This window comes from Musa acuminata, chromosome BXJ1-11, assembly GCF_036884655.1.
Source record: "Musa acuminata AAA Group cultivar baxijiao chromosome BXJ1-11, Cavendish_Baxijiao_AAA, whole genome shotgun sequence".
Taxonomy (NCBI): domain Eukaryota; kingdom Viridiplantae; phylum Streptophyta; class Magnoliopsida; order Zingiberales; family Musaceae; genus Musa; species Musa acuminata.
In genome coordinates this window covers 2741744-2764902 of record NC_088337.1, presented here as the reverse complement: position 1 = coordinate 2764902, position 23159 = coordinate 2741744, and the positions used below count along the sequence as shown (strand labels likewise).

Genomic DNA, 23159 nt, shown 5'->3' with positions numbered 1-23159 from the left:
ATTGATAGAAGGACGATCCGAAACATACCACAAAGCTACTAAAAGCTCGAAAAAGATGTGTCACTATTCTTTCCTAATTTAGATTATTTTCGCAAAAATTTTATAATTTATATTTATTTTCAACATTAAAAACCTAATCTAACTTTTTTTTTTATTTTTTAGATATTTTTGGAGCTATTTTCAATGTTTTTTTGGCACACCATCGACACACCCTAGCATATCGTTGGTACACTTTGGTACATACCGTACCGACCATTGGTCGATATACCGGTATAGACTGAAATTGCAAACCTTACAATAAAACAACTCCGAAAAATACATAATTCTCATAAACTTACCAGCCTATTAGTTCGCTATCTATGTGCCATTGAATAACCTAAAAGGGCATACTAGATCCAAAAGCCCATCCAACTTACCTATAGTAACTCTATATTTTCACTAAATAGAATTTCCATTATTGAACCATCAAAGCAATTATGCCAATTAAGTACAAAATAACACTTGGTACCAAAATGGTACCAACTTGAACAATTACTGTCGGATTGACTAGTGGTGATTATATTTTGTTGCAATGATTCATCAAACTAAATATTGAGGTATGCTCTATCCTTGACCTGTACTGATTGGACAAACCTTGGAGATGATAATGACACTAACAATGATGTGACTGAATGTAAAATGTACTGCTTTCGAACCAAATATGATAAAATCTAACCCAACCTTGTAAATTTGAATGCTTGCTCTACCATAGGAAATGAAAACAAGGCAAATTATTTCTTGAAGCATATGTAAGCACTACTAAGATTGGATAAGTACATTAGGCAAGCTGATATAGTTGCATTACCACTAAATAAAAGCAAAACATTATCAAAATATGCAGTCCAGAGAAACCATACAGAACAACAAATATTAATATCCAACATGTAGCAGTAGCATCATGCACCTGAGGATGTCGGTCCTTAACGGTAAGGTACAAATAGAAGAACAATTTTACATCTAGAAATAAATATGTGAGCTCTGAAACATACCTTCAAACGAACAAGCAAGGGTTCCAATTCTTGATTTTGATTCGATTGGTCATTATTTGGCTTTACAAAACTATCCGTTGTTTGTCTTCTTTGATGAAGAGAACAATTGTGTTTATCATTGCTCAATTTGAGGTCATCCATAAGATCAACAGGATTGGTAGATCTTTGATCAGAATTCAACCCCAAGGATCCAAAAGCACCTTTTTTCAACTTGGCAACAAGCACCCACATGCCAGCCAAGTCATTTTCCAATGACATTTCTCGCTTCTTTGCATCTTCAAGTTTTCTCTTGTATTCTACTTCCAGATGCTCTTTTTCAGCTAAAGCAGTTTCTAAAGCAGCTTCCTTTTGTTTCCTGGCCTGCAATTCCATCCTTATGCCATCTAGATCAAGATTCCAGTTTTCCACATCATTAAATACTGTGTTTCCAAAATCACCACTTCTACTAGGAGGCCGACTTCTTCTTCCTAGTTTGATCCCATCTATCTTGTTTTCAGGAAACCTACGTATGGTACCATTAGCAGTTTTTGAATGGGCAGATAAATCTTGAGCAGCCAATAACTCTTTAGCTTGTCTTGCATTTTGTAATGAAAGTTTTGTCACTTCCTCGGCCAAATTCTTGAGTTCAACAGCAGCAGCAGATGCCAACTCTTTTGCATAAGATGCTTCTTCAGCTAATTTTTTATTCTGGGAAAGCAAGCTATGGTTCTCCTCAATCATTCGAAGATGTTCAAGATTTAGTTTCTCATTCTCAGCCTCCTGTCAAAATAACAAATTCATGTAATTTACCTCAAAACCATTAAACTAATGCAGACTGAATATGATGATTGAAAGTGAAAAAGAAAAGGCACAAGAAAGATTGGTATTATCACACAATGACAAAGAAAAGTATTCCACGTTTCAGCATCTCGCATAACATGCTTAAAATTGAGAAGAGCATATCAATGTTGTTTCTGCGCTTCAGTATCTCACATAACATGCTTAGAATTGAAAAGACCCGATCAATGTGCAGGCATAAACGCATGAGCAAAACTTCACACAGTTTCAGCAATATTATCACAGGAATGTACATACTTTTGGTCAGATCAAAGACCACTGAGCACAATGACAGCCATTTATAGTTTAGGTTTAAAAAAAAGCAAAGCAATCAAGACATTTAGTTTATAGTGAATCATAATAAGCGACACCAAAAAACACAATGTTTAAAACAAGAATAGACGTTTATCTGCTCCATATGGTCCAAGTGCCTGCAGCTAATTCCGTACTACAGTCAAAAATAACGTAAGCTAGTCCATCCTTCTGACCAAGGACTTCAATTTCGCCCAGAACGATTCATTACAAACGGTATTTACTGGTCCATGTGTCAACATGGACACGAACCACCCATTTTGGGCGGTCAAGTGCATTTTTTTAAGCAAAAAGTGTCTTTCTTTTTTGTTTTTTCTTTAAAGGCTGCAGCAGGGCTTTTAGGGCTCGTGAGCGGCCCCCACCCCACCATCAATTCGCCACCCTCGCTGCTCCACTCTCCATCACCTGCCCATCATTGCTTGCCATGTTGGTCCATCTATCTCCAGTACTCCTCTCCTCCCCCTTCTCTTGGTACCATGGTACATACTAGCATACTATGTGCTGGCAAGTCACCATTTATCAGAACCATATGGGTCCAATCATGAACTAGTATAGGTCCAGGACCCAAGATGACATTCCTTGCTCCTGGCATATTAAGTTTGCAAGATGAATAACCTATCTTGGATACAAAAACCATCTAACAAAGTTATTTTAAGCTTATGAAGCAGGTAAGTCATTGGGACAAGAAAAACAGCAGACAAAATGACACAACTAAGCAGCCCATAAAGCATCTGATTGTTGTTAATAATAAGCCTCCCTACCCCAACCTCACACTTATATCGTAATGCACATGACTATTGTTGGTAATAGAAGAAAGTCATTCATATTTCAAATTAACTAAAAGAACTCAAAACAAGAAATAAAAGGTGGCATCATAAGCATATAAATCCAGTTCAACGTAGAATAATAAAAGTTCTAGCAGATGAAAGATTACCCGAGATTGAAGTTTACTCTTCATATCACTGATTTCTTCTGTGACGAATTCTTCATGCAGTTGTTCAGACTTGAATGAATTCAGCTGTTGTTGTAGAAGAAGCACTTTATCTTCCAGATCCTTGATCTCAGAGCACTAAGAGAAATGAAAGTTCAATGAGGTTTTAGAATAAATATACAAATTAGGTACAGTGTCAAGTTAGGCCAGTTCAAAGTAATCTGATGAACTTTCTGAAGGAAAAGCAATATATATATTAGATGTCAATGGATGCACTGTATGTGAATCTAAGTTCCGTTTAAATTAAACTGTGACAGATACAATTTCTTGTCTGCCATGCCCCAAATTAAAAAAAAAAAAAAAAGAGAGAAAAAAAGATGCCTGGAGTCATGAACTAGCACTTATATGTCATCTGAAAAATATGCATACCAATCACACAAAAACTCAATACCAACCTTCTGTTGAAGCTGGTCTTGGAGGATACGGTTATCAGCTGATTTTAACTGCATTGATTATAACATAGTAGAATTATAGCAACAACAAATATATAAATATATGGCTACAGCTCAGCAGATTGAAATCATTATAAATTTGATTCTAATTAAAAATCATCTCTAAGTAAAATTGTCAAATGAACAGAAGTAAACAAGGAAAAAAGTCACCTCTAGCTCAAAACCCTTCTCGTTGCACTGAGTCATTAATCTCATTACAGTCTGTGAGTGAAAAAAATTGAAAGAGTCAATAGTAACAAGAGAAATAATTAGAAATAATGCTGCATATCAAAGATGTCATACCTGCTGCATATCAACCATTGAGGAATTTCCCTTGGAAGCTTCACTGTTCTCGATAATGCGTTGTTCCAACAACCTCATTCGTTTTTGTTTCTCATGGATTTCATGCTCCAATTTCTCAATCTACAGTAAATAGAGATGCCAAATCAAAAGTTTAGTGAATCCTTGAAGACACAGAGTAAAAGTAACTTTAGATCATCTGACGAATTTATAATTAATTAGGCCAAGGCTGAAACTATTGACAAAATGAAAAACAAAAATAGTCATTATAGAAGGGAAGATGAGGTTGTAGGAGACAAAAGATGAGGAAACAGAGTAAATTATCAGATCAGAGTAAATTATCAGATCAGATGATTACATAGGAAGAACTGCTACTTCCAGTGAAGGAAAAAACAAACAAACAAAAAAAAAAACAAAATGATTGTTCTGATGTGAAAAGAGTGTAAAATGAAACCCAAGAGACAGGAGTAGACAACATTAGCCAAGTAAGGGAGATCATAATTTTTTAATATTCTTAGCAAAGAAAACTGAATGGAAGGAGATGAAAAATTAGAACCTAATAATTGGGAGACTTAGCAAAATGTCAAGATACCTAAACAAAACCTATGGCCCCCAAAATTGAAATTCATGAGGATCAATTATCATTTTGCAAGTTTCTTAAACAACAACACACACACACATATGAAGATGGTAGTTCTGTAAGACCCATGACTTGATTGTTGAAGCACTAAGTCCAAGTCCATGATATTTGCTTCTTTATAACACAGCTAGAACCATGTGATGAATGGAAGTCAAAATAAATTGTTACAATAGTAACTAAAAGCATGTGCTGGACAAAACTCACAATAAATTGCTTCAGTAATAACCAAGAAGCATATCCAAATGCACAGATGGCGTTAGCATAAAGCAATGAACCATCAACTATTTTTCAGGCAAGCCCGACCCTTAATTAATTAAGGAACCAAAAGATTACAAATTTCTTCCATCTCCAGTTACATTAATGGTCAACTTCAACATGATACGCTTGACTCATAAAAGTGAGAAAAGCTATTATCATGACCATGAAACAGAGATGCTTCTACTACTTTGTTGTTTATTCATTGCTGCTGTCATATTTTAACATTCTATCACATATAAAATAGAGAGAAAAGGATATAACAAGAATAAAGATGACAAAAATAAAATAAAAGCCTTAACCTCTTGAGGAAATAAATATGCCATAAAAGTGAGAAAAGCTATTATCAAGACCATGAAACAGAGATGTGTCTACTACTTTGTAACGAGAATAAAGAAGATGACAAAAATAAAATAAAAGCCTTAACCTCTTGAGGAAATAAATATGCCATAAAAGTGAGAAAAGCTATTATCATGACCATGAAACAGAGATGTGTCTACTACTTTGTTTTCTATTTGTTGCAGCTGTCATCTCTTAACATTCTATCACATATAAAATAGAGAGAAAAGGATATAACAAGAATAAAGAGGATGACAAGAATATAATAAAAACCTTAACCTCTTGAGGAAACAAATATGTCATAACTGAGAAGGAAGATGTCAAACGATCACAATTATCTTAAATTCCAGACACCATATCCAAATAATTTTTTCTTCATTTATTTTTGTATTACCCAACACTATAGTCACATACTGACTAAAGAAGCATCAGAGCAGCAAACAGGATCCATTGCTATCTTCAAGATTCCAGGATAAATTTTAGAGTCCATTCTCCATAAAACATATATAATAGTTCAATTTTCCATGGTTTTAAATACTGGGCTTTCCATCCGGTACAATATTGCTATCTTCAAGATTGCAGGATAATTTTTTTAGACCATAGAACATATATAATAGTTCAATTTTCCAAGATTTTAAATACTGGGCATACCATCCAGTGCGATACAGTATTTACCAGTCCACTTACACTCAAACCAGATCAATTTTATCCAGTCTGGTTCAAACAGGAAAAGGATATTGATTTTTAACATTAATTTAAGTTTGAATGACTGAAACAGTTGCTACAAAGTTATTGTCTGACGATTAAAAGCTGTTTCCCTCATTTCCTCAGCCCTTTCCTCCTTTCCTCGGCATTGGCCAAAGCTCCAACTCTGCATCCTCCTCCTCCCTCTCCCCTCTTCTCTCCCTCTTTCTCTTGGTCAAGGGAGTACCAAACCATAATGAGTGTCACAATGGTCAACATCAGTACCAGACCAAGATTTTAAACCTTGCAATCTTCATAGATCTACTTGAAAGTGCATTCAACAACGTTTCAACATTTTCTTCAAATGCTACCACTAAACCTCAAACCAATTTTTTGCAACAGGTTCAAATAAATAAATAAGGACATTAGATCTTCATGTCCCAATGGCACACACAAGCACAACCAGTTTTTATGAAGTTTCAACAGTACAGCTTAATATTTTCTAGCCAAAATGACGAGCATTAAGGATGGTTAACATTACTTGAATCTTTGTGCCATCTGGATCATTTGCGGAGTGCTCCATCAATCGCTTTAGTGTACTTGTACCAAATGCAATTTCACCAGCAAGCATCTTTACTTGTTCGGCCAGGAGATCCATTTCATCCGACATCATGATCCTTGTCTGTAAATGTGAATGAGAGAAGTTGATCACAATCGAGAAATACAAAATTAAAAAGCAGTAAGGAATATTGTGCTTTTGAACATGCACAATTGTCTTTGGAGTAGGATGTTACATCCTAGCAACATTAATGGGGATAGAGACCTAGATATGAAAGGCATCTAATCATATCTCACAAAAGAAAAGAAAGCAGAAAGACTAACTTGCTTTTATTTTGTCATAACAACTTTTGTCATAACAACCCTGGCTACACTAGATAAATTGTCATAGTTGAGGAAACTAATCAAGAGTCCGGTTGTTTAGTTTCCGTTGAGTATTATAAAATTATCTGCAGAATACTTGCAAAATACAGAAATCTAGTCACTTTGTTGGCCATTTAGCTGATTACATCAGTGAATTTATAGAAGTAACCATCTGATATCAAAACCAAAAATATTTGTTAACTTTGCCAGTTCAATGGAAAAAGAAATTGTCTCCTACACAGAAGAAGAGTTGTCATTAACTCCAATATAATATAAGGGTCAAGCAAAAACGAAAACATAACACACCAACTAGCATAAATGATAAAACCACTAAGCAGAAACAAGATCATAAAATTATAGAAAACAAACAGATATACTAATTTAGTGCATAATATTCCTAGAATGGTGTGAGACTTTAAATTTCATTTGCTCAAAAAAAAAGGAAAGAGCCTACACAAAGATAGAGTTAAATTCCCAGGTAACTGCCAACAGAAACTCAAGGACCAATCAGTTGAGACCAGCAACAACTGACAACAACAACAACAGCAAATTTAATTACCTGCATTGGATCTGTGACTGAACTATTGACTGGTGAATGTTCTTCACTCAACTTGCTGGAATGTCTTCGACTTTTAACATCAGATAATGTATCAAATGAATCTGACAGAGAAGAAGTCATTGCATCATTCAGGGTGCTTTCACTTTCAAAATGTGGAGAACTCTGATGGAGTATATCCAGTTTCTGTGGAGAAAAAAATATGACCGATGTTATTACATTACATGTACAGAGAAATTTAAGTCACAAAGAAACACATAGCACTTCAAGTTATAAAGTTTTAGCTGCACGGAAAAGGACATCCTATATCCCCACATCAAATGCAGGAGATTAGAGGATAAGCACTAAATCAACTAAAACACTACTTACTAGTTACTAAAGCCACTAAAAAACTTGGGTAACTGAGGTGAAAAAATGTAGCAGATATAAAAGGATAAAAGATGATATATGGTATCCAGCATTTAAAACCCTTACAATGTAAATTGATAATACAAAATAATGTGAAGATATTACTGTATCTACAAATTTAGAAGACCAAACCAATATGTGCATGTAGCAAAAAGCCCAAAACTATTATTCAGAATCAGATGTCTGATATTTAACAGCTATACTAACAGCCATTAGGAAAATAACATAGATGGATCAGAAAACATGTTGTATAGTAAGCTATTGATGGGACATAAGGTTCCATACTGAAACACTCAACTAATTACACTACAAGACAAAATCAACCATAGATCACCTCGATGAACTTTGAGCTAAGTACATGGCTGGACAATTTCAATCTATCAAAATATTGTCAAATGCAGCTGTAGCTGCTTCATACATGATTTTCTGCTATTTTGATAGTATACATTTATTAGGCAAAGCATGAGGTATGTAATCTGCGAATCAAAGACTCAGTTTTGAGGATTAAAACACAAATATGGTGTATCAAGGTCCAAGATATTAAAATTCATTATGCACCATGGTTTTCTTGCTTATTTTCAGAAACATTCTACTTTTATTGATCAAGCAAATACAGTTCTGCCACAGTAGAACATTGCACACAAACAGAGATTTAATCCAACTCAGCTAAGCAACCTCATCCCTTACACAAGTTGCAGAATTTAGAAAATTATAGCGCCAACAAAGATTTAATCCAACTCAGCTAAGCAACCTCATCCCTTGCACAAGTTGCAGAATTTCAAAACCAACCACCTGCATTATTTGTCCAGATCCATTTCATAAATCTCTGGAACAGAACTAACATAAACTCCAAAACTGATACAGTGATACTAACAAAGATGTTCTTCTGCCAGTTTTTAGACTACCACAATAAATCTCAGTTTATAAAATTTTTAGTGTTATAACACAGCAAAAGCTTAACATGATAAAACCACAAACTCAACCAATTGAAGCAAAAATAGCATATTGAAAAGAAATATAATGGAAATTTATTACTGCAAGGCTTAATGTACCAACAAGTTGGGATCAACTAAATGGATCTTCTTCTGCCACTGACTTTTGTTTAGGGAAATAAATGAAAACTAGTAAAACTAAAAATAGCTAGTATTGGTGGAGAAGTCCAGAATTTTTTGTTTCATTATAACTGCATATTAAACTACAATAGAATTTTTCTGAATTATGTCTTTAACCAAATAGAGTCATGACGATCACTGTGTTGAGCTAGAACAATTTAGAAGAAATAAGTGGACATAATTTTTCAAAATGCTGTTGCCAAGTTAGAGATTTGGAGAAAGTAAACTGCAAAAAAAATTTAAACATGTTTATCTTTTAGTGCCATGGAAAGAATTGAATTGGATTACAATGCCCAAGAAACATAACAATTTGGAGAAAAAAATAAGTTTTGTGTTCTCCTTAACACCTTCAGACACAAACATTACTCATCTAAAATTTAACTTCAGAGCATGAAGAACAGAGGGAAGAGAACTGAGAGAAAAGATGAGGAAAGATGAGGAAAGGTACGACCTTACAAGCATAGACCCCATATTTGTTAATAAGTTCCGTACTAATTCTTTTGATGACTGCATTGATATCATATTATCAGTACATTTCACAACAGTCATAGTTTTAATGTCTTTTTCACATCACATGATACCAAAATGTTGGCTTTCAACCATATGGTCATCTTTGAGAAAAGCAACATAAGTTTTCCTTTTACAAATGCCATTAGTATGCTTCAATTTCTCGTCCAACATGCCATGTGACATCAGTAAAATTCTTAGTTTTACCAAGATCCACTGAAATCCTAAGAATGTTACGGATCATCGTACGCTAGCATCTCCAGGTTATTCTATGACAGATATTGATTTTCTTAAAAGAGCAAGTACAGATCATCCTACGCTAGCATCTCCAAAGGTTGGCATATTTATCAATGCGCTGGTCAAAAAAATAAAATCTTGGAATGGCAAGTATCACATTCAGTAATAAATTATTTTCAGCAATTAAAAGAGATTATGCATATCACGTCAATGCTAATTTCTTGAAGTATGGAGAATATTCAGAAACAAAAACAATAAGAGAATTAGAACAATTGTATATTCAAATTCGAGCTAAGAACTTACATCATCCTCCCCTAAGGAAAGATGGCGCTGATGCCGAGGTAAATCAGTTAAACAACCAGGGATAGTGTTCTTGGTAGAAACAAGTATCAGCTTGGTCAGCCTCTGTATTCTACTCATCAAAGCAGCTTTGGCTTCCTCTTCCTCCTCTAAACGGGATTGCATCTTCACTTGACCTTCCTCAAGCTGCTTGCACAAAACGAGAACATGATTCCTTCTCATTAGTATTATTACCAAATTTGAGGTTCTGACGAGATCATTTTCATTCTACATGCCATTAAAAATCTGTTTCATGAATGATCTTAATGTACTTTTCAAGGCACCTGTAGCACATTTTCACATGTTTACCTGCTGGCGCAAGATCAGGATTTCCTCCTGGCTAGCTCCACTTAGCATTCCTTTCTTTAGCTGCTCAAGTTCTTGCTTTAAGCTAGATATTTCTTTCTGATACTTTTTAATTAATGACTTTTCATCAATAATCTGGAACAACAGATTCAAATTGCTAATAAGCATCCCGATTTAAGAGTATCAGCATTTCCAACCAAAGAAAAAATAATTCATATCTACCCTGTTACGAGAAGCATAAATTTCAACTCGTTTTGCCCTACTTGCGAACTTTATTGTGTTATGAGTTTCCTCCATGCTACTAGATGCAGGTGTAACTGTACAAATGAGCTGCACAACACACAAAACTAATTAGATTTTTCGTCAGTTTGGTAAAGAACTACGCTTACATACAAAAATCAGAAATCCAACCACATAATTGCATGTAGGAAAGTGAAATATATAATAATAGTATATGTACAACAGATGATGGAAAACCAAGTCAAACATCTCAAAGCATAGCAGCATACTGAAAGATTATCATAAGGCATGGCTAGTCAAAACTCACCGATATAAGCCCATGGCCACTCAATGAAGACTGAAGAAGTCGAGTCAATTTGGAATCACGATAAGGAATATGAGAAGCTCTCCGCTCACTAAGCTTTCCAATAACCTTTTAAAAAGTAAGTGACAAGGTTAGCATTATAACTGGAGAATCAAATACTCACAAATAGATACAAACTACTAATGATACACCATTACCAGATGCCCATATAACACATATAATGGAACCATATATCAAATACAATTTGCTGATAAATTTTAAACAATCTAAGGCAAAAGTTGGTTCTACTTCCAAAATTAAAATAATTTTCATGAGACCTGCATTTACAATGTGTATGCTAATATTGAGTTACAATTCGCAGGAAGGTGAAGTGGGGAGAAGAGTATAATAAAATCAACAAAAAAGCTACATTAAACTAATTTACTTCTCTCAGTACTCATCCTAAAGCAACTACAATCAACCTCAAACACAGAAACAACACTAGTTCTAAAACTTTATTTGTAAGATCATAATTTTCAAGTTATATTGCTTCTTGAAAATATTATGTCATATTTTCTGATTTATTTGTAGTTAATGTACGAGAGTCCAGCACCATAGAAACTTTAGACCTAGAAACTTCAGAGCTATGTTCATGATTTCTGACAGGAGAATCTATCAAGTGCAAGTTATTAGAGATCAGCTCACTAGAAAAAAGGAAAAGAATAGTTAATGTAGTTAATGAAAATTTTAATACATATCATACAATTATTAGAGAATAGTTATGTCATATTTTATGATTTATTTGTAGTGAATGTACGAGAGTCCAGCACCATAGAAACTTTAGACCTAGAAACTTCAGAGCTACGTTCATGATTTCCGACAGGAGAATCTATCAAGTGCAAGTTATTAGAGATCAGCTCACTAGAAAAAAGGAAAAGAATAGTTAATGTAGTTAATGAAAATTTTAATACATATCATTCAATAATATTAAGGACCTACTGTTCCAAGAGTTAAAAGGCTTTTGTTGATGTAAGATCCTTCCTTCCTTCTCAGACCAGTTGTCTCGGTTTTTGAACTCTCAGATCCGGCTAGATCAATAAGATTCTGAAGAAGAAGATCATGGGTGAAGCAAAGCAATAAAGTCAACCAAACATGATACAAGTTTAAAGCTTAGAACCGGAGCATACAAGTTGAGAATACATCACGCCATCATATTCATCACCATGAGCGCTGCTTTCAATCATCTGTGTAAGTGAACCATTTCCTCAAAGTAAATGAGAGATGACAAAGAACACAACTTTAGAAGAAGCAACATGGTAAAGAAGAGTCGAAAGCAAAATCTCATCATTGTGTAGCCAACATGATAAAGCTAATATTATGAACCTAAAAGAAAGGTTAAAACAATGATGCCTGTAAAAAAATAATAAATCACTTTCATAAAGCCAATCAGACAATGTGGCACTTTTTCCATCAAAAAATACAGAAATATTGAGCATTTTTACATACATGACAGGGCAAAGTTCTATAATAGAAGTAGAATAATTATTGACTTATTTGCAAACTGATTTGTACAAAATTATTGAAGAATCAAATAAAATTAGTTTTTTTTCATGTCCAGACTCCAGAGAATTGTATTTTCATCAAATGCAGTGGTATAAATGACAAACTTATATCTAGCAGTATACTTTTCAAGATAGCAGAGTTAAGGAAAAGATTAAGTCAATTGCAAGCCTGGATTATTGCAGATCCATCCACATGAACGTGAAATGCAGGTTAGTTGTATTTAAGTAGAGAGATGAGAAAATTTAACTTGGTAATATTGGCATTGCTTGGTGCTTAGAGACAGAATTTAAAGATGTTCAAACAAATAATAGCTAGTTATGATGGCATAATCAAGATTTTTTACGATGGCATAATAGCTAGTTAAATCAAGATTGTCGTTTTGTCCACCCACTAAAATCACGACTTAATTTTTGAGCAAAGACAAATTTACTTGGCAAGCAAGTTATATCATTAAGAATGATAGCAGGAAAGATCTGTGCAACCTGATGAGCAAACATAAGCTAATAGAAATAGGATAATGGAAGTAATATTTGGACTATAGCAAAACTAAAAAAATGGATATAGTACAATACTGACAGTTGTACCAACATACCAAGGTAAAAATTGTGTGACTTCTACTACTGAACAGGTTAAAATTGTTAGAACCAACATGACGATGTTCTGCGATTTAAACAAAATAATTACAAGAATCAGTGATGACTATACAAACATTCAGAAACTAAATTCTTACAATTATTTTAACGTAGCTGATAACAAATGCAACTGGTGAATATCTAAAAGCAAATATCCTGGAGAAAACAGTAATGTAGTGTATCACTGTACTGTGCAGCTATAAATCCTAATACGAAGGAACCGACATTAATAAGCATTTCTAACTTGATCTGACCCTTGAAATACTTTCATAATCTTTCTTTCTTCTTGATAAAGTATCCCATGAGCAACCACTAATAATTTTCTTCCAAAAGAAAAAATCTTGACTGTGGATGCAACTTTTGGACGGCATAAGTCTTGGACAAAATCCACAGATCAGGAAACTTTATATCCATCAACATTATATCATGGTCCAAACTCTGAAGAATACAGAACAGAAAATACTTGGGAAGGCTTGTACTTATAAGTTCAAAACACAAGACAGAGAACCCTAGAAACCCAATATTTATCAAGTTTATAATGCTTCAGTCACCGATGAAACCTCTGTGTTTGTTTCTATTGGATGTAATACAATAGCACCACGAGAACTTCTAATAAAGAAATAACATATAAAATAAATGGCTATAAGATAACCACAAAAACACTAAAACTGGCTATAGATCTATCCAGAGTTCCAGACACCCTTAGTGATCCAAGTATTCCAGAAAGTCCTAATGGCAACCGTAATGGTGCAAATGCACCAAAGCATCCTGGAGATGGGCAAAATCGCTGGATATATATCTGTAAGCTCGGGATGCAATGTTCACAACAATTATAGTACAGCCATAACAAATTTGTGCCTTCACTAGCAATGTGATAAAGAAGACACACATTCACATTTAGTATGGTTGAAAATTAAAAAAGGAAGTAATAGTATGCGAGTAACTGAAGCTTTAGACATCCACTGAGATAAGAAACCAAAAGGCAGTTCTATATCCAAAATTACTAGCACAATAGCAGATGTTTAAAAGCAACCAGTAAGATTGAAGTGCTGCACAAGATATTCACTTGATATTGATAAAAAAGTTGATTCACCATCATAGTCAGATCTCTCTTCAGCCCATTTAAAATGTAAAACCAGTTTTGTGGAAATAGAATACTGAAAAATGGAAAGACATTGAGATATTTCTAATAACTAACAATTAACAGGGATACAAGTTTCCTTGAAAGGAACAATTATTATACCCTATGATATTGATGGTTCTTTTTGCTTATTCAACTTAAAAGTCAATTGATAATCCTAGTTTTGTTATACATCTGATATATTACTTCAAACAAAATCTTTGGTTTCTCCACATAGTTCTATATCATAAAATAAGATATACTGAAGAAAATGATAATTGGGACATGATAATTGGCACTGGAAGGAACTGAAGGGTTCAAAAAATATATTAATATATAGATTGGGACATGATAATTGGCATATAACACCAACATTTTTTGGACAACAGCTCCAAAATGCAGCTAAGGATACTGTCTATGAATGATTAATAAAAAAGGCCAACAGAATCTGAAGCATAGAAATGCACTTACAGACAAAAAAAGTTCTAAGAAAAATATATAGAATTATAATTTATAAGAACAAAGATCAAGATCAATAAAGCCAGAAAACAGTGCGCTCAACACCATGCCAAGCAATCAAAAACAATCTGCAGAAAGTAACTGAAAACTGCAACGTAGTTATCTGCTTTTTGAGTCTACCTAGAATAATAAGATGTATTATCTGCATCAAAAGTCGATGTCGAGGATTACCCAACCATATAGAACATTAAAGACACTATCTACAAAGAAATCTGCCACTTAATATATTACAGTTGACACATTTTTGAACGGGACATAACCACAAAACATATATCAATTAATAATTTTCCCATGTTTTCATTAAGTGAACTTTCACCAACATGCTAGGTTTCTGTTTCTGCATACTAAATATTCATATGGGCAAAAAAAAAGCATCAATGAAAACCCACCTTCACCAGCGGCAATAAAAGAAAGTGCATGTCCTGGAGATAAAACAACTTCATCCTTTATACCCTCAACATAAGTGCCCTACAAAAAGGTTTCAACTGTGATTAGAAAAGGAAAGAAAAAGCTTTCTCCACAACATACTGATTTAGAAAGGTTTCAACTTATTGAGAAACTGTCTTATTAAGCCAACAGCAGAATAGCCAAATCACATAAATAGAAACAATTGAAGTGATATATTTACCTCAATTATTAAGCTCCAGAAGTTTCATAGACAACCAAAAAAAAAGGGCCACTAACAAATGGCAAAACATAAATACATAGTTCAAAAAAAAACAAAGCTCTCCAACAACAAATATTTTGAGGAAAAAAATCACATGTTGATCTACAAAAGGAAATTCCTCTCCTATTACAAACATTAATGTTGGCCTTACAATATCTGAGACACTAGATGTCTGATTTTTCTGTTCTTAGCCATCTTGAAATGATTAAAACAAGCCTCAAGCCAAATCATTCATTGAGATAAAATGCTAAAGCCAAGGCAAGTAAAAATTTAGATAAAATCTTGTTCATATCCAAAAATACAAAATTCCATCTCAATATGGTCACTGGCTGATATCCCGCAAAATGTATATAACCTTCTCCTCGATCAAATATACTTGCTCACTTCTTGGTTCATGCAAGAATGTAACATTTTTTTTAGTATGCATGCTATTTGAACATTTCAGGAATAAGTAAGCAATTCCAAACCATGCATGCCAAAATGACAATTGAAATAGCTCATGGTCCATTGTATCATACTAAATCTGATTTTTTGACATGTGACATGAGACCTTCAAGATAATTTATTTTGTTCACATGTTTACCATCTGGACTCAAGACCCCACCAATAATATATCCATTATGAAATAAGAACAAACATAACAACTAAAAATGCATAATTCAACCTAAAGAGTTTACAGAACTGCATGGCTTCAACAAACCATTAACTGTTTGAGTAAATCTGGCCTGCTAAGGTTCGGTGTAGAAGCTTAGGAAGCAAGCATACACATAAGAGAAAAATAACAACCTATTCTTTACAACCAGTTGGAATTAGCTGCATGAATACTTCTCCACCTTTGAGCACCATTAACAATGATGTCAGGAAGGGCCATAGAATTGTTTTTTGACATTATAAACAAGTCATGTTCTACTTCTCCAAGCATCATCATTGTTAGGCAAGATAATTATTTTACGAAGGGCCAGAAAACAATATGCACATTGTCATTAATTAGACAAATGTCTTCATACCTGAGCATCTTCTCTTACACGCAGATTTTGTCCAGTGGGATCAAGCAAGTCATTAATAACCTTAATAACAAGTCAATAGGTTAGCAAAAACCTAGGAAATTATATATGCTTTGAAGAGTATCATAGATTACATGCAACAAAGCTCAAAATTGTTAAATTATTTACAATGGAATTTTTGTGATCAAATTTAAGTACATTTGATCGGGCAACTTCTAGCAAGACAACAGTAATCCAGTTATCGAATTACAAGTATACATTAAATATTCAATTGGATTAGCACCCAATGAAACATATAAATGACTCACATGTAAGCTATAGAATAAAGTTAACAATTATATTTCAACTACAATAAATCATGATGTAGACCCTTACCTCATTGTAAATTTCAAGGTATGATACACGGAGTAAAAACTCTCTTCCTGGGGTCTGCCAATAAAAACTCAAGTTTCAGAATCACAATTTTAATTGACTAAACAAGGAATTAGTATTGCAAGAAGGATCCGGTACAAAAGGTATGTTTAAATTACAATTTCCAAAGAAAAATTCAGCTACAATGTCACGTGCAATTTCAAACATTACATTGTCCCCACAATGTGCCTACTTAATATGTAAAGACCACAAAAGTATGATGTTTTTTATTTTTTTTCAACCTTTCTGGTCAAGTTTCAATATATCAATGCAACAATGTGTCTTCACATGAAAGGTCAATGAATCATATCAGGCAATAGCTTCATGGAACTCTGTAAATGGATTAAATCAAGATCAGATTTACTCCAATCATGTTATTCCACATATGGACCACAGTTTTTCCCTTAAAACTCAGTTTGAGAATTGATATACTAATCTGGTTATTAACTGGTTCATGTAAGGATCAACCAAGATCTAATTTGTACACAACCCAATCAGATTTAGTACTACCTACTATTGGTTATCTGAAAATCAACTTCTACTAGTATATATCAAACAATTACTTTTGTAATGTTTCTACCAGTAGATCTGATATAATGGGAAGTGGAGTAGTTATGCAAGAAGAAAGACATTAATTAAACACTGATAATCTGTAGCTCTCCCATTCCTCTCCTACTCTCCTATTGCTCTTCTCTCATCCTAACTATGGAAACCCAATACGAATGGCCTTTTAAAGAACAATTAAAGTAGTTCTTCCAAAAATACCATGAAACAGGTAATTTAGCTGACCTCAGACTAAGACTACAATACAATTCCTCTCTTATGCCACCAAATCCATTAAGCTCTTTAGTATCAACTAATCTTCAACTTGCAATGATGATTGGGAAAGTGGAAAGACATAGTGGCTTTTAGCTATCCTAGTACTCATAGTATGATGCAATTGAAAAGAAAATTGTAACTAACCTTAAGTATGCTACTAATTTATTCACATTGACATATAATTTATTATTCCTTATCTTCTATCTAATTTCCTTTTGGTTTAAGGTTCATTATTCACGAGACAAGATAATCATATGAACATATAATAAACTGTCAGTCGACAAGACTAGAATATGTAATATAACAACCACATTTAATGGTTTGATCCAAGAGATAAGATTAAACAAGTTTCTATATTCATTTGATTTTAGAGATTTCTTAACACTAAGTCATCTTGAACACTGCAAACACATAGATTTAACCATTTTCCTATTTAGCAATGCTGACTATAATAATAATGAATAAAATTCAAATAATCAACTCAAACATGGTTACGAATGCAACTTGTAACCATGTATTGTCCCATAGAGAAATACTCAATGTTCTCAGTTCCACAAAGAAATTGCAGTAGATATTGGGTTACAGCCAATCTGAATAAAAGAGATAACCGGTTAAATATAATAATAGAGACACTTAATAGCATACATCTTGAATTATGCTGAAGACATCCTTGATGGCCAGTGGTATAATACCAGGAGTCTTGGGATCCCCCTATAAATGAAAGAATCAGCACAAAAGATATGAGTTTAAACAAGGATTGATGAAGCTGCATGGAAAACTTTGTATATACCTCACAAAGATTCAAAGATTCACGCTCATATTTATAGGTTCAATGTGGAAGTTCATGGTTCACACAGGTAGAAAGCAAAAAAAAATTCATGCATTAACAAAGTGATATTGTAGCTAATACTGAGAAAACAGAGAAAAAAGATAATAGCAGTAAATTTCTGATCCTACCAAAGAATATATTACAAGTATACAATGAGACATTAAGAAGTAAATGCTTGATGCAATAGTCTTCAAGAGAAGTAGATATAAATTGAAACATCACGTCAAGTAAGAATTTGAGCTTAGCTTCAGCAGCTGCTTGCCAAATACCTAATATGCTGTGCGTGATCTGAAATCTCTTAGTACTCGAGTTCACAACAATCTCCACATTATCTTCATCATTAGAAGCCTCCTTGTAGATGCCTTATTTTCTTTTTCTTGATGCCGCATTAGCCCATCAACGGAGTTGATTTGTAGTAATTGTACTATTCCTAATATAGCCTAATTAAAAACAGCTATTCTTTTAAGGAAAGTATAGGGATAAGAGAGAGAGAGAGAGAGAGAGAGAAGGACCTTGGTGACTGACCACTATGTGCTGGCACGTTGATAATTTTGCCCTGGTTGATGGTCAATATCAAGAATACATTCCAAAGTATGAAATACCATAGACTGATCTGGCATTGCATCATCATTCTCTTCATTTTTCCCCCCTTTTTGTCTCCTTTTGCTACATCTCATCAACTTTTATTTCTTCTTTGATTTTAATATCACACATGCTTTGTCAAGCAATCCAATGTTAATCTGTTCTCAACCCACCATATGATTAGTCAAGTGTTTCTTAGTGTTTGTACTGTAACTTGTCCAAAGATGGAGACAGGAATCAGTCATATGAGAAATCTAAAGCTGATATTCTTAACCAAGGTCTACTGTACCGGATCGTACCGCCCGATACGGGCGGTACATACCGGTCCGTACTGAGTGTACCGAGCGATATACCGTACCATACCGGTACCAAGCCCGGGTCAAAACGCCGGTACGGTATGGTACGGCAGACCTTGTTCTTAACACTAATCAGATCAATGAAAAGGCATTTAGGTAACAACTAATAAAGTGACCATAGCAAGAATGTTTTATAGAAGAGGATGAAAGTGATCTTCAGTTGGCCATTGTCAGAGGGTACTCTGCAAAAGTAAACAACCAAAAAGCATCTACAGAAGTTGATTATTGTCAAATGTTGCAGTTCAAGCTTCCAATAGAGTAACTAGATCTAATATGCAAACTTCAATTATCCCACAGTATTTTGCATGTATATGGTCGAACAGTAAAATTTACTTTGCTAAGGAGAAGGTGCAGGTTGAATTCCTGTTATCCACTCATGGTGGAGTAATCATCAGAGAAAACTATATTTGGAAATTAGTTTTTGGACATGAAGTCCATGAGAAATAAACAAGAATTTCTACTACTCCCAAATGATATGGTGACATATTCCCTTTATTATATCTTCTTCCATGAAAATTGACCCACCAGTTTTGCAAGGATAAGAACATTGAACAGCAGAATCAAGTGGAAATGATCCACCAATTGTGCAATGTAGTCAAATTAAAGAGCAGTAGAATCAAGGGCCTATTATTATTCAATTAAATCTTGAGCACAAATGGGCCTCTTTGCTTTCTCTCATAACACACTAGTAGCACTCCCTGAATGCATATTTCCTTCACTTGCATCAGAGATGAAGGTTCATTGGATGGAGCATCAAGATGAACATCATTCAACGCTATAGTTTCTTCTCTCCCCTTTTTTATTGAAGGTACCAGCATCAATGCAATAAATAAATAGAAAGTATATCAACTTGAAATACTAATCGAACACGACTTAAGCAAGTTTAACAGAACCAATCACAAAGAAAGTGAACCAACATTAATATATGACAAAAATTGTGCACCAATGATTAAAACTCAAGCAAACTAGATGGGTTCATTTGGGAGCAGGAAACTTCAAAATTGAGTCACTGAAAACGTGATACGGTGATAGCATGTCTCTTTATGTGAGTTGGAAATAAGAGAAAATACCGAAAGAAATACTATAATCAACTAAAAGAATTGTGAAAAATAAAGATCATTAGGATAGTCTATCACATGACTGTCAACTTACATGCATTGTGTGGGTCTTGCCACTACTAGTCACACCATAGGCAAAAACCGTACCTACAAATCAATGTGGAGTTGAGGTTAGTAAGCAGCTAACTAATGCTTAGATATGAAAGATCTAGATTGAACACGGTATTATAGAAACAAGCCAATGTAAATTTTAATTAGTTCCAATTAGTAGAAAGAGCCTCTTTCAAATAGAAGAGCACAAATAATTTTTTTTTGGCTAAGAAATGCCATATATGAAAATACAAGCAATTTTTTGGTTAAGTTCATTGACAATGATACTTGGCAACTTTCTTACACTCAACTGTTGCCTGATCGAAATCCAAAACTCAAATAAAGCTTTTAAAAATATATCAGTTAATATAGTAAAGAACCAGGCATGCTCAAAAACATCAGAGCCATCAAAGAGTTGAAAAAAAAAGGTGCAGAAATTATAAGAATCAAAGGAATTTAATATTATCTTTGTAACACCCCAACTTAGTCCTACATCAAAAGTCAGCAAGGACTTAAATTGACTCTGATGAGTGAACAAATGCTTCAGCTCAATAAAATTAATGGGTTAGTTATCCCATCAAGTCATATCATGACAAATGATGTGAGTTGATCGAGCATTGGACATGATGAGGGATTTTAGTAGAAAAGATCATTCGTAGACCGGACCACAAGGTATGTCACAGCATAGAGCCACCATTATGCAAACCTCACATATGTCATGCTAAGGTTTGGTCTAGCCTATGTTGGACCTTGATGAGAACATCAAGCCACCAATTTAGTCTCACATCCGAAGTGAGTAAGAACCTATATCGACTCATAAGAGTCTAACGGTTGATCTATAAGGGTCTGATGTCTGATTTATAAGGGTCTGATAGTTGCTGTTAACTCAAGGTTAGGTATTTTTTACTACTGGTTCAATATTTTTGACTAATGGTTCATGCTCAACAAAATTAATGGATCACTTTCATACAATCTTCCTCAACTACTACGACTTTCAGAATCACAAGCCCATAAATGCATTGCAACATCCAAAGATTAATGAGCCACAAGTTAAGGAAAAGGCATTCAAGTAGCTTGATTCCTTACATCTTTCTATTTTACATCAAACTCACACAGTTTGCCCCTTTCTTGCCCAAAGTAACATTCACCAAGAATAATAAACCTTGTCAAGGACTAATATATCTGATTGGCATACAATCCATGATTCCACTAGTCACGAACCAACAAAAGGTTTGTTACAATTTAATAACATCAAGCAAATATAGTATAAATATCTCCCATTGCATATCCCTTTTATTTTGTAATTAGTCAATTAGTCTAAGTGCTAAATATTATAAAAAGTTGGATAACGTTTCCTACCAATTATTTTGAAGTTTATTTCTTTAAATTTTATAACAGTAAAGAAGTAGAATTTTTATCTACAAGACCAACCTTGTCCTTGCCAAGCCAAAGAAACGGCATAATTGAAGAACACAAAGCACATTTGTACTCAACATATGCAAATAAAATTTCGAGAACTTGCAGCTAAACAATGAAAAAGAAGACCAAGTTAATAAACCATTGATGCCCTCCATCGCAGCTTTGACTATAGGCCGAGCAGAAACATCATAAACTACTTGAGTAGTTGTGGAAGGACCAAAAACTCTGTCTACAAAATAAACAAATATTAGATAATGACAAATTAATAAGGGTAGAATAAGAAAGAATTAAGGTTTGAAACAGGTATTATTTAAAGATGTATCATCCAATAGTTTCTTCCATTTCAGAGAAGAGGAAAACAGTATACGCATATCAAAACTTCATAGCAAGCAAGACTTGGCAATTGGACAGTAGGAGACAGTATTCTGTTGTTCAACGCATTGTGCGATTACAAAATTGAAAGAGATGACAGTGGAATAGAATTTTTGCACACACAAAAAACTGCAAGATAGAGCAAAAATCAGAATTTTAAAAGAACACTTTGCATATAGTTGCAATGCCTTCAAAAAAAATACCCTTGACAAAGCTTAGCTGCAAAAGAAAATATAGATTTGATTCTTCTTAAGGAAAAAATTCCAACCTCATCATATGCGAGCTATAGCCTTGGTAGAGCTACATGGTAGGAAGAATGTACATAAAGTTACAACTGTAGACTCCAAAAAAAAGTTCAAATACACATACAGCACCCTTAAACCAAGTCCTGAAATATCATGAGAATTTTATATTAACATCACTTGAGATGTAATTGTGGCAAATTACACTGTTCATTCATCTACTGCAACAATAAACTAAATACGGATCATTGTGAGGGAGAAGAGTAACTAATACCTATGAATCATTTAGGTGTCCTGCCAGCTTCATGAAAAAGGTTCTAGTTCATGGCCCTATAAAAATGTCAATCAAGACTCATTTTCACAGGGTTATGAAGAAACTGTAACTTGAATCTAATTGCCTAATAAGCTGAAATATAATGTATTAGGGGTGGCATTAAGATGGACTAAAGGTTACTAAGTGGTCTGGATCCCAAATAATTCACAGTGCAACTCCTATATAGACAGTGAGCCTATGACAGATCTCTAGCATAGATGGGGTTGGGACAGATGAACCTATCCACCTTTTGTCGCAAGGATCTCCACTCCAAGGTTTAAGATCTCAATTGGGTGTCAATACCTATCAGTATGGTTCCTGTACAAACCAATGCATCAAACTTCAGTACAGGCCATTACCATCCAAACAGGAGAGAAGAGGAGGACGAGATATGGTGGAGGAAACGGTGACCCCGGGACAAGGAGGAAGGGGAGACACCAACAGGAATGCAGTGATGG

The 23159-nt window shown here is 34.2% G+C and overlaps 1 protein-coding gene across 3 annotated transcripts in view; it reads right to left on the bottom strand.

The window, feature by feature from the left end:
• The window catches only part of LOC135596864 (kinesin-like protein KIN-7K, chloroplastic), a 29180-nt gene that overhangs the window by 3969 nt on the left and 2052 nt on the right, over nt 1–23159 (bottom strand). For 2 of the 3 annotated variants that reach the window (XM_065089088.1, XM_065089086.1), the window contains exons 3-22: nt 21914–22003; nt 20360–20412; nt 18086–18151; nt 16586–16639; nt 16214–16273; nt 14929–15007; nt 12861–12928; nt 11893–11949; nt 11705–11809; nt 10730–10834; nt 10405–10512; nt 10186–10317; nt 9841–10023; nt 7277–7459; nt 6338–6478; nt 3882–4001; nt 3750–3800; nt 3543–3590; nt 3091–3225; nt 1029–1787 (exon numbers count right to left, since the gene is read on the bottom strand). In XM_065089088.1, the coding sequence (XP_064945160.1) occupies nt 1029–1787; nt 3091–3225; nt 3543–3590; nt 3750–3800; nt 3882–4001; nt 6338–6478; nt 7277–7459; nt 9841–10023; nt 10186–10317; nt 10405–10512; nt 10730–10834; nt 11705–11809; nt 11893–11949; nt 12861–12928; nt 14929–15007; nt 16214–16273; nt 16586–16639; nt 18086–18151; nt 20360–20412; nt 21914–22003 (2597 nt within the window). The remainder of the gene's footprint in view (nt 1–1028; nt 1788–3090; nt 3226–3542; nt 3591–3749; nt 3801–3881; nt 4002–6337; nt 6479–7276; nt 7460–9840; nt 10024–10185; nt 10318–10404; nt 10513–10729; nt 10835–11704; nt 11810–11892; nt 11950–12860; nt 12929–14928; nt 15008–16213; nt 16274–16585; nt 16640–18085; nt 18152–20359; nt 20413–21913; nt 22004–23159) is intronic. The other variant, XM_065089089.1, reaches the window with a different exon arrangement.